The following is a 12697-nucleotide window of genomic DNA, read 5'->3' on the forward strand; positions in this document are numbered from 1 at the left end:
GAAATCTTATAATCTTAAAAAGACAAAAACACACTTTCCTACTTTCAATATCATTCCACCTCCATCCCGTTAACAAAGCATTAAAGCATTATGCCCCACATGATACAACCACTGATTATATAATGTCGCCTATCAAAAACACAGGGTCCTTCAATCATAAACTATGAACTGGTTGTCCCCAGTTTCGTTAGGCCAAAAAAGTGGTTTTATTCAGCCAAAAGAAATGATAACAAAGCATTCCGTTCATTGCAAGGCAAGAATCCAGACTGCAATTATGTAGCCAGCTCAATAAGCATCAATATTAATAATAATAATAATACAAACACTAAAACCGAATGTGTACAACTATTTCTAAATCATCAAGACAGCTGCCTCCTCCATTATTATTATCAGCAAATGGGCGACAAAACGAATCATACATAATACAGAAGGAAAATGGGAAAAAAGAGAAAAGAATGTGGGAACATAATACATCATGTGTAGGCTGTAAATTATTTCTCTACTAACGACGTACACATATGGAGAACAAAACAGCAAAGAGGCATATTGGGCTCAGACGGTCTGAAGATCACAAAACTTAGCAAAAGAAAAAGATGGCTCAAAGTAGTTTCCACTCAAAATCTGCTTGGTGAGGACTCTGTTTGCCTCATCAGTCCAGTGAACTCCATCCCATGTTACATGGGCTCCTGGATTAGTACACGCCTCTGCTGTCACATTTTGCCCTTTAATGGTGCCACTTGATCCACACTGCACTGCATAGTTGTAGTTGTAGTTGCCTCCTACTCCACAACAAGCTTTTGTAGTCTCTTGGAAACCTGAATTCAATGAAAAATGTTAGATTTTTGTTGTGGGAAAATAGATCTACATATATATTTCAATTTATTGATATGTGTTTCTTCATAAGAATCTAAGAGCAAATGGTACACTTAACACTCATTGCAATATCTAAGTGATGTTCATAAAGTTGTAGCATTGAACCTCTCTTGGAAGTCCAGCATTCTAATATTATTCTAACATATTATCAGATCTTATCAAAAACTATCTGATTCAAAATTGTTCATTGACCTATGTTTCAAGAGCAGTGGTTCGCAAGATCCCATGTTTCATGAACAGTGGTTCACAAGATCCCATGTTTCATGAGCAATGGTTTGCAAGAACCCATCTCTCATGAGAATGAATGGTATGCTTAGCAGTTACAGTATCTAGGTGATGCTCTCAAAGGTGAAAAATTGAGTCTTTTAGAAGGTCACCCATCCCTATACTACTCCAACCATTGTTAGATCTTATGGTCGGTTGATTGAACGATCTTATTTTAATATTGTTATCAGAATTCAACTATGTAGTTTTCATATCAAGTTCATCGACACATGTTTAATGAATAGTGGTTTACAAGAATCTCCCCCTTTCACATAAAAAAACTCATTGATTTCAATCATATTGTATGAGATGATGTGAAACATTAGACTTTCACGAAGGTCATCCATTTCAATATTACTCCAATTCAAAAATAGTTCATTATAAAAATTTCTTTAAGATTATTGATAACATTCCATACCATATTTTATGATTTGTTATCAAATGAAAACTAGAATAACATAGAAAAAGTTTACCTACTAACATTGACCTATCATGAAAATTAAGTATCATTTCTTCACCAAATTCAAAACTATCAAATATTGTAAAAATCTAATGCATTTAAACTTGGATGCTAAACATTCAGCAACATTACCATATTTGGAAGGATTGGCAAAGAAATCATAGACAATGTCGTATGTGTTGACGTATACAATGGAGGCGTCGCTGAGCTTTCTTCGGAGCTTAGCCAGCTGAGTACGGAGGATTCTATTGTAGAAAAGAACAGCGTCGTTGTATGAGGTGGAGCATCCGTATTGGTCAAAATCAGTGGGGGAAAAGTAAGTGAGCCAGAATGAGCCACAACCTTGTGGTGCCACGTCCTTTACTACAACTGTTCTTGCTCCCTCATCATATAATGCCTGCACAATTTATTTCAGTAACTATTCATCCATCCATCAAATGAAGTTTGCATGTGGGTATCATAGGTTTTACTAACCTGCACTGCTCCTGCAACTGCCCTGGCTACTCTGGGAAGCATGGTTTGTTTCACTTGGGCAGGGGTGAGGTTGAGGTTCATGTATCCATAGCTAAAATCGTTGCCACCTATTTCTAGGACATAAACACCGGATTTGAATTTCTCCTCAGTAGGAAGATAGTCGAGAGGACCTGTTACATCAAGTCATCCTCATAATTAGATGGTTCATTTGAAATCATAATAATAGATAAATTCTACAAATATATATATATGTCATCTAAACAAATCAAAACTTAGAATATATTATTAAAACCCACTTTTGAGTTTTAAACCTACTACCATTACTTTCATAAAACCACCATTCATCTCATTCCAATATAAAAGTGCTAAAAACTAATTGTTTTAGACTTGGTGAACCATTTTTAAACATTTCAATATTGAATGTTTTTATGTATCATATCTTATAGTTTAGAAGTGATTTATCTTTTACAACTTTAAGAGTCTGTTAGGCAATATTCAACTAACCCATGAAACATCAACAGTTCAATATTGAATGCTTTTATGTATCATATCTTATAGTTTAAAAGTAATTATCTTTTACAACTTTAAAAGTCTGTCAGGCAATATTCAACTATCCCACTGAAACATGAAAAAAGACTTTGCAGTGAGAGTAGTTATAATTCCTCCTTTTAACTTTAGTGACCCTTGACAATAGACTTTGACGAATAGAATGGGAATCATTCGTAGAAAATGGGGAAAAGGAAGTAAGAGAGTAGGCTGGCTCTGACAGTAACTGAAAAAATGGTTATACAGAAATATTAGGGGTGGCACCTATGCTGCACTGTAGATCTGGAGTACTTTGCCATCTAAGTTATCAATGAAAATCATCTTTTATCTAATTTCAAATAAAAATATGTATTATTTGTATATGGTTGAAAATTTGGTTTGATTCGATGTTGTTAATTTTTTGATAGTTATAATAATTTGTTGTTCAATCAATCAATTGTAATTTAGTCGATTGAATACAATTTATGAAGATAAATAGTATGGTCATTGATTCTAACATCTATAGAAAAAAGACTTACTTCCTTCAAACTACAATAATAAAAAATATACTCATACCCAAAACAATTTGGACAAAATAGAATGTAAAAAATAAAGAAACCTCGAACAAAAAGACTCTTTAGTCCCCTCTGAACCATAACTAAGACCACAACAGCAAGATACCCAAACAGTAAAAAAACATGCTGGATGCAAATTAATTTTAAACATGGTTTATACAAATGGAGATATACTAATGCATGTAAAGGGAGTAAACCGGCTGAATTCTTAAAAGAATGACAACTTAATCAGAGCTTGTATCTATCCATACCATGTGTATTGATGCTGTCAAGAACCTTCTGCTTGAAGACCTTGAATTGATTGATTTGAACAGTCAGAGAAACAGGGGCAATAAAGCTGGTCTCTCTAACAGTAGCACCAGCAGCAGCAAAGTTCACTCCATGCCCAAAGTTAGATCCAACAGACTGCAAATATGGGCTCAAAAATGGCAATCCCAGGGCCGTTGCTGTCATACAATTGACCCACACTTAGCAATTGCAATAAAAACCATAACAGAAACCAAAACCAACATTAATAATGTCTCTCCTTAAACATTTGCCTTTACATCTATATACCATTTTCAGAGCTACAACTTAACAAGCCCCAATTCATTTGCTATAATTCAATTGACCCACATTTAGCAATTGCAATGAAAAACATAATATCAAAAACCAAAGCCAACATTAATGGCTTCTCTGCTTAACATTTATCTCCATTTTCAGAGCTACAACTTGCCAAGCCCCAATTCATTTGCTAACATTCCATTGACTCAATCTAACAATTGCAATGCAAAACATAATATCAAAAACCCATAGTTACACTGCCCTGAGAGACAGGTGACAGCAGAATGGGGGACGAGTTTCTGGGACAAGAGGACTGAGGGGTCTTAATTTGGTGAAGGTGGGGGGTGGTGGTGGGGACAGGGTTGTGTATACTATACATATGGCACTTAAAATGTTAGTTATGAAAAGATGTATTGCAGCATAAGATATAAAGATGTAAAAGACTAAATACTTGAATATTGCAAAACATCGAACATTGAACATAAATAGTCAAATCAGCAAATAATTAACACCAAGACATCCCCATCCTCAGCGGAGGTGACCCAGCTGGGGACAAGGAACAGAGTCCCAAAGTCCCTAGTACATCCCCGTCTCTGAGACATAGGACAAAAAAGAGAAGGAGCATCACTATATTACTATGCAAAAACCAGAGCCAACATTAATGGTTGCTCTGCTTAACATTTTCCTTTTTTAACTCTACCATTTTGAGAGCTGCAACGTAACAAGCCCCCAATCATATCAAAACAGGGTAAGTGAAAACCAAGAACAAAACCATCCGAGTTTTTTAAACACAGCCCCCAAAAAACTACAAGGAATCAACAAGCTTCTAATCATATCAAGACGGGGTAAGTGAAAACCAATAACAAAAACATCAGATTTTTTCAAGCCCATCCCAAAACAACCACCATTAACATACCAAAGAAATCAACGGAGAGCCTTCCATCACTGTAACGCCCAACTGGTCTTCCAAAGTAAGTCTGGCCATAGGGAGGGCTCTCTGCAAGCTCATTGTAAGGAAACACATAATGAATAGCCCCTGTATCAGAAGTAGAGTCCCCAAAATTAAAAATTGCAGGATAATTACACGCTCCATGACAAACAATTGGCAGGATTGCCAAAACCACTAAAAACCAACAGTTTTGCCTGAAACCCATTGCAACAAAAAAATACTTCTGTCAAATTGTCAGCACTCAGCAATGCATTAATGGACACTCAATGCTTGAATTCAAAGTGCATCAAGATCACATTATATATAAAGAAAAAAAAACCCATCATAAGAATCCACCAAACTTCATGAATCTGCACAGTGGGGCATATTCCACAAAACAAATTGCCAAAATGTGTTGTCATACAACTACTATACAATCTACAGCCAAAATTTTAATCAGAAAAGAAACCAAGGTTCGAATCACAGGAGGAAAAGCAACCCCACACGTGTGGAAACAAACAAGAGAGAAGGTAGAGTTAAAGCTTTAATGTGCCGTCCTCCCTGTGATTAGTGACGTCAGATGAATCTGTCGGCATGGATATAATTTTGTTTGGTTGTTGGGAAATGTATTTTGCCCTACCAGAAAATTTTGCTTTGCTTACCGATTTCACGTGCATGCAAGCAATTGCATGTGCACGTCGTTGTTGCATGATAAAATACAAGGGAATTAGAACGTGAAAGATGAGTATGAAGAGTATGTTTGGGGTGAACCAGCTCAACCAAATCTTCCGTTCAGGAAAACATTCTCACACTGCTATTATTTTTCACCATCATGGAATTTTGAATTTTTTTAGCCATTATGTGGTTTTGACTTCATAATAAAGTTGAGATTAAGTTTAAACTGTGATTTTATTGGTTAGAGATAAAGTATTGGCTTTGTACAGAGAAAATTGAGAGTTCAATAATGGCTGCCTTCCTTAAAATGCAAAGAAAGTTGAATCATGAAAATATCAAATTTTGTATCGTGGTTGCTATTTTCAGTAACGAGTGCAATCATGCGTTGTTTCATCATGTGAAGCTTGAATTGTAATTTTTTTAAAAAATTATAGCTATTATAATATCTTTCTTATTTATAGTAATTGTTTTACTGGGTTATTCTTATTATTATTTTGAATTTCTGATTAAGTTGGAGTTGGAAATGAGTGACATTACGAATAGGGGATTTCAATCTATATTATAAGAATATTTTATTGGGATCATAAACAAGGATTTCATTTTTAATATGAGAATTTAGTAATAATACTTTGGTAAGATTTGGATCTATGTAATAAGAATCACATCTTCGCCATTTAATCATCAATATCATGTTAATGTACACATTTTGAAATGGTGATTTGATCTCAAATGTTTATACATTCTTTTGTTCTAATTTTCAAATTTAAAATTTCATAGAAGACATAGAAATTGGGTAGCCTCCCATAAAGGAGGGACATTGGTGCAACACATCCTCTCGCACTAGTGGATTGGAGAGAGACTAGACCTCATAACTATGGGAAGTTGAAAATCATTTTGAATTTTATATATATATGAGATTATTTTTATTGAATTATAGATTTTAGTTAGAGTTGGTGATTAATCTAGGATTCTAGATCTATTGATAATTGAGTTAACAAATAAGGGACCTCATTCTCAACATGAGAACTCATCAATGACATCTTAATGAGATTTGAGTCTTGGTGTCAAAGAACCACAACACTGTCATTTAACCATCACACTAGATACTAATGTTGACACTTTGAATTGATGATTTGATCTCAAATGGTTATACATAATTTATACAGAGAAAGTTAAGAGTTCAATCATGGCTGCCTTCCTTAAAATGCAAAGAAAGTTGAATCATGAAAATATTAAATTTTGTATTGTGTTTGCCATGTTTAGTAATAAATGCAATTATGCATTGTTTAAATAAGTGAAGCCTCAGTTGTTATTTTAAAAAAAAAAATTATAGCTATTATAATAGCTTTCTTATTGTTTATAGTAGATTGTTTTACTAGGTTATTATTATTATTATTATTTTGAATTTCTAATTAAGTTGGAGTTATAAATGAGAGAGGTTACAAATAGGAGATTTAAATCTATATTATAAGAATTACATTAGTATTGTTGAGATCATAAACAATGATTTTATTTTTAATATGAAAATTTAGTAATAATATTTTCATAAGATTTGAATCTATGTGATAAGAATCACATCTTCACCATTTAACCATCAATATCATGCTAATGTACACATTTTGAATTGATGATTCAATCTCAAATGTTTATACTTCCTTTTCTTCTAATTTTCATAGAAAACATAGAAATGGGTAGCCTCCCATAAATGAGGGACATTGGTGCCACACATTCTCTAGGACTAGTGGATTGGGGAGAGGCTAGACCTCATAATTATGTGAAGTTGAATTTTATTTTTTAATAATAAGATAATAATGTATTTTTATTTATATGAAAATATTTTATTGAATTATCAATGTCATTTTGATGGGATTTGAGTCTTGGTGTCAAGAACCACAACACTACCATTTAACCATTACACTAGATGTCAATGTTGACATTTTGAATTGATGATTTGATCTCAAATGTTTATACATATTTTTTTCTAGTTTTAATTATCATAGAAATGTAGGAGTAGGGTAGTCCCCTTATAAACTATAGCAAATCCTGTAAACTATTTAATCTGACTAACTATCTTGGTGTGACATTCCTTAGATACCATGTGGGTTACGGGAACACTAGACCTCATGCCTATTAGAAGTTCAACTCTTATCAACGAAACCACGCCCAACACAAAAATTGAGGTAAAAAATCTCATTTATTAACCTGATAAAGAGTGATCCCATGAAATTAAGACCTTGTTCAAAAACTTCACCATTCAACCACAAGATCTTCCCATCTAATTTAAACTTTAATTGAAAATAAAATTATTTTAAAATATATCATAAATTATAGATCATTTCTAATATATATTAGATTCTAATTTAAAAAAACTATATGCCTATTTAAAAACTTTGATCATAATTCAATTCATTTTCCACCATTAAACAATAAAATATTGATTTCATCAACTCTAACCAATCAAATAAAGTTTTAATTTTTTAAATTATAATTCAAAATTAAACCTTCGCTTTTTCCAATGCTCAATATTAAAAGTTTCAATTTCATCATCTCTACCTAATCCAGCAAAAACTCTACCATTCTTCCAAAATAATGGGACATAACATTGCAATATTTTAATCCTTGGGCTTTGCATCATGAGAGTTTGATTTAGACTTTACAACCATACCATCATTGCCTTTAGAGCTTCAATAATATATCACCTTTAGTCTTCATACAACTACTTCACATATCTTTCCTCTTTGATTAAGATAAAATAATCGATAGCCTTGCATATAGTTTCAGTTTTGTACTAATATATAAGGTCCTATTGAATTGTATATTGAAATGTCTTTAAAAAGATTCTTAATGTGAATATTAATATATTTCTTTTGTTTGAAAGCATGGAGAAAAACATGCAACGAATCTCCTTTTATTTGACTTGAGAGGTGTCTAAATTTTTGAATAAGAAATTAAATTACTTCGAGTGGGTTATGTTTTTTCACTTACCACGCCAAAGAAATAAAATTTGTTTTTCAAATAAATGTATTTAATTGAAATAAATATATGAAGGATTTAATAATAAATAAAGATAATTAGTGTTAAAATTTGATGAGAGCTGAATAGCATTGAATTTTTCTATGATGGGTTTAATTAAAATAGTGAATTGTTTATTTATATGATCATTATTTATTTTTATTTCAAATAATTTATCATTGTGATTTAGTCTATATTACATAAAATTAATTTAAAATAATATACATCTAATAAACTATTTACTTTTTACTTTTAAGTAGTTGAAATTGTGAGGGAATGCTTTAGTGCATCAATTAAATATTTGTTGGCTTAATAATTGAACAAGTTTATCACACCATATTCATTTACAATTGAAAAAATAAATTGTGCTCGATAATCTTTTTCTTGTATAAAATTAAATGCATGTTGAATTTCTTTAAAAGTAACATGATAAAGCAACATATACCGTGCAAATAATTTAAATTTTACCCATGACCAGTGGTAGAAAGAAGAAAGGAAATTAGAATAATGTAAAATTGATCATTTGATTTACATAGCCAATATTGTTTGTCTGGAATTAAATAAGATTAATCTTAAGCCACTAGAAAATGAGCCCTAATGTAAAACATTAATGAGGCAAAAAGTAATTGGATGGAAGAAAATATAAATGAGAGTGGAATAATGATGCAAAAATAATAAATGCATAAAAGTGTAGACAAAATAGAATTAAATAATAGGAATTAAGTCATTGGCTAAACTAAGCACAAGAGTAAGTGCCACTTAATAATAAATTACAATCTTAAATTATTTGATTAATGGTGGACATAAAAAGTAAATGAGAAATTACAAGTGTATATTATTTTCAACATGCATCTTAATTTGGCAAGTTGTGCATGTAAATTTAACATGTGCATGCATTTCAAAATATACAAGGATCCTTAATTAGCATAGAAAAGGATATTGATTCTATAAATTATGTGTATTTTTAAATTTATTTGCAAGGGATCAATGCTACAATGGTGTCTTGTATTGTGCCCAAGAAATTGGCTATTCACCAACTTTGCCATGTTGTTAAGAAATTGGTTCTCAAAGTTGCAATAATAAAAATGTTTTATTGTTGATACATTATTGGAGTTTGATAACTGTTGGGTGGCATTTGGATCTTTGTTAACCATACTTCTATTAGAAGCTTGATTTGCTAGTATATTGTAATACGTTATTGATTTTTGAATAATATATTAAGTGACTTTTGAAGTGTGGGGTCTTTGTCTCAAAAGAAATTTTCCTACGTAGATCATTATGTTGTTGTATGCATATTATTTATATTGATTTGTTAAGTTTATATAATTGTTGTAAAGATTCGTAGATTGTTTTTACATTACTCTTCTTAACATGAGTGTAGGAATTTGTTCCACTACTTAACTCTCTTACACTTCTCCTATTCCTAATTCATCCTTCTAGATTATATTTTCATGTTTACAAAATAAATGTACCTTATGATTCTCCATTGTGGATCTTTTGTGTCAAAATATATGGTTTCATCAATTTTGCCAAAGCTATTGTAATGAGTTAAAAAAATTACTAGCTCGCAAAAATCGATTGTTAACCCAATATTAAAGAGAAAAATAAACTTAATCCAATTTCATCTTTACATTTCAATTTTTCATACTTTCTATTCTTTCTTTAATTATAAGATATTACATAATAACTTTTCATTGTCTCTATTTCATGACCTTCTAATTTTCATTTATTCTATAAAAGATATTAAAAAAAAGAATTAAAATTCTAACCATGCTTATATATATTCCTTGAAATCTACTTGAAAACCTTGACAAGACTTGAATTACCTAATACACCTCTCTATGTGCTATTATACTCATTTACTAGAGTTTTATAATCTTGCAAATAGTTATTTGATCATGAATTTCTCTAAATAAACTACAATTTTCATATCTTTGAAGCTCTAATATTTGTTAATATATGATCTCATAATGCTTCCCTTGGGATCCTATTGAAAATATTTAAACTTCTCTTTTACAAGTCACTCTATGGACCAATCAATGCAAGAGCACTTATGAAACTACATTATAATTTTATAGAATTTAAAAGCACTTTTGTGCTTTGTCTATTTGAACCTTTGAATCTCCATCATGTTTTTAACTATTAGTTTAGAAACTAGATTTTGAATGCTAGAAATATTATTCTTGTTATATCTAACTTGTTTTAGCATGAATATCTCAAATTTTTTGTCCAATATAATTTTTACTATTATTACAAGGAAAGTGGCCAGTTTTGACCTCCTTTAAGTCCCCCATTATTATGCACATGTTTTCTTGTTCAATTATAAAAGATGTATCTTTAATCATCCTTACAAAAGAGCATGACCTCCATTCTTTTTTGTATCTATTCTCTAACTTACATGAAGGTAAATGGATGAGAAACTTCGATTTCACTTCAAATGGTCATATATTTCTCCATCATCAATAAAAGAGTACAACATAGAGGTTATATGTTTAATTATGTTCCTAGATTTCCTCTCTACAAGCATAGAAAGTCATAATCAAACATAAAATCATTTAAAATGCAAGACTAAATTACTGTTATGATCATATACCATGCTAAGATATCTAGTTAATAAACATGATTCTCATACCTAATCTTTAATTTATGATGCAATATTCAAAGCAACCCATTGTTTCTATCTAACTTAGTGAAACTTTTGACATCAATATGTTGGAGCAAAATGGGTAAGAGTATTTAATTTATTGATTCCCTTTTATTTTATTCTTTTGAGATAAATTTAGGATGTTTTTCCAAGTATACTTGATCTTGCCTCATAGAATAGGATGGTGACAATTGTAAGGACCTAACCAAATCCTCACTTAAGGTTTCATCTAGTTTTAAAAAAACTTTTATAAGCATTCATAATTCGTATTTGTAATGAATACGTAATGTATTGTATTATTTTGGATCAATTTTCTTCTCAAGGTTGAATAACATGCAATGATGTTTTTTTTTTTTTAAATGTAAGTAATAAGTGATTCATAAGAGCTTTAGGATTCACTATTAACTCTTACACAACCTTTAGAAAATATTTTAAATACTTCATCAATTTGACTATAGAACTTTCTTTATAACAAGCTTATAAACCAATATTTGGGCTAAGGATAGAATCTAAACTCCTCGAATGAAAGACTAAATCCTTGAGCATAGAATATGAGAGTGAAGTAAATAATACAGAGGAATATATCACAACCCATATAATTAAATCTTAGATAATATAATAAATCATATAATTATGCTACAATTAATGAGATGGCAATGATAAAGGTAATCAAATAAATACTTATAAAGTAAAGAGATAAATTGCTTATCTTGGGTTTGATATAGATTTTTGTGTTGAATTTTTTGTATCAATTTATCAATGTGTCAAAGAATTTAGAAAGTTTAAGACATGTATCTTAAAATAAATTTGAATCCACTATTCAATGGTCTAGTTTAGTTTTGTATCTAAGGAACTAAGCTTTGGATCTAAAAGTAATTTTTTATGTATTTCAATTATGGATGCTAGATTTTAAACTCATTTTTATGAGTACAACCTATGTCTAACAATATGTATTTTCAAATTTAGCTATTTGGATTTTTTTAACAAATGTTATCCTTTGGTCAAACTCATGTTATTGATTCATTGATTGTGCATAAAATAAGCATGAGATAGTGTCTAAGATGTTAGTGTAATATCAATGCTCTATGGCATGCTTTCTATGTGATGACGCAATGTGAATAAGACCTCTTAGGTTGATATTTAAATTGTTTGAAACAAATTAAAATGTGTTCTTAAATGCAACACCTCAAGACACAAGTAAACAAATTTTTATACTCAAATCAACACTCAATGTTCAGTTAGAAGAAATCAAGGACAATCTAAAATCATTTTTATTTTTTTACAAAACTTATTAAAAAGAATATACAACTTGAAAATTTATATTTTATTTAGAATTTTTTTTCACCAAAATTAACTTGAAATAAAATAAAATAATATATATTCGCTATTATATATTAAAACAATAAAATTTATTAAATGATTAAAAGGAATGACATAGTTCATATAATTTTATTTTATTTTAAAAACACTTTAAAAAGGCTAAAAGTAAAGTTGGATATGATGGAAGAATAAAATAAAAGGGAATTAATGAAGTTGATGGAGGAGTGAACGCATAAGAATAACTTTGAGTGCAATTCACGGGAAGGAAAGATGAAGAAGAAAAGTATCTACAAAGCCCTGCCACTGTCTCGTTCATTGCTTCCATTCTCCAAGCTGATAAAAGAGAACGACACTTGTGCAAATCGAACAAGATGGTCTACCATATTCTCTGCAACAAATAAATA

At 30.6% G+C, this 12697-nt stretch overlaps 1 protein-coding gene across 1 annotated transcript; it reads right to left on the bottom strand.

The window, feature by feature from the left end:
* Window positions 1–272: 272 nt before the first annotated feature.
* LOC149551493 (GDSL esterase/lipase At4g01130-like) lies at window positions 273–5152 on the bottom strand. Its single transcript, XM_089786987.1, has 5 exons — window positions 4631–5152; window positions 3423–3617; window positions 2072–2241; window positions 1730–1994; window positions 273–815 (listed from the first exon to the last, which is right to left on the bottom strand). The coding sequence occupies exons 1-5, from the start codon at window positions 4866–4868 to the stop codon at window positions 553–555; spliced, it is 1131 nt and encodes a 376-aa protein (XP_089643113.1). The 5' UTR covers window positions 4869–5152; the 3' UTR covers window positions 273–552.
* Window positions 5153–12697: the final 7545 nt, after the last annotated feature.

This window comes from Cupressus sempervirens, chromosome 6 (assembly GCF_028749045.1).
Source record: "Cupressus sempervirens isolate cs-2001-9-10 chromosome 6, ASM2874904v1, whole genome shotgun sequence".
NCBI classification, from domain to species: Eukaryota; Viridiplantae; Streptophyta; class Pinopsida; order Cupressales; family Cupressaceae; genus Cupressus; species Cupressus sempervirens.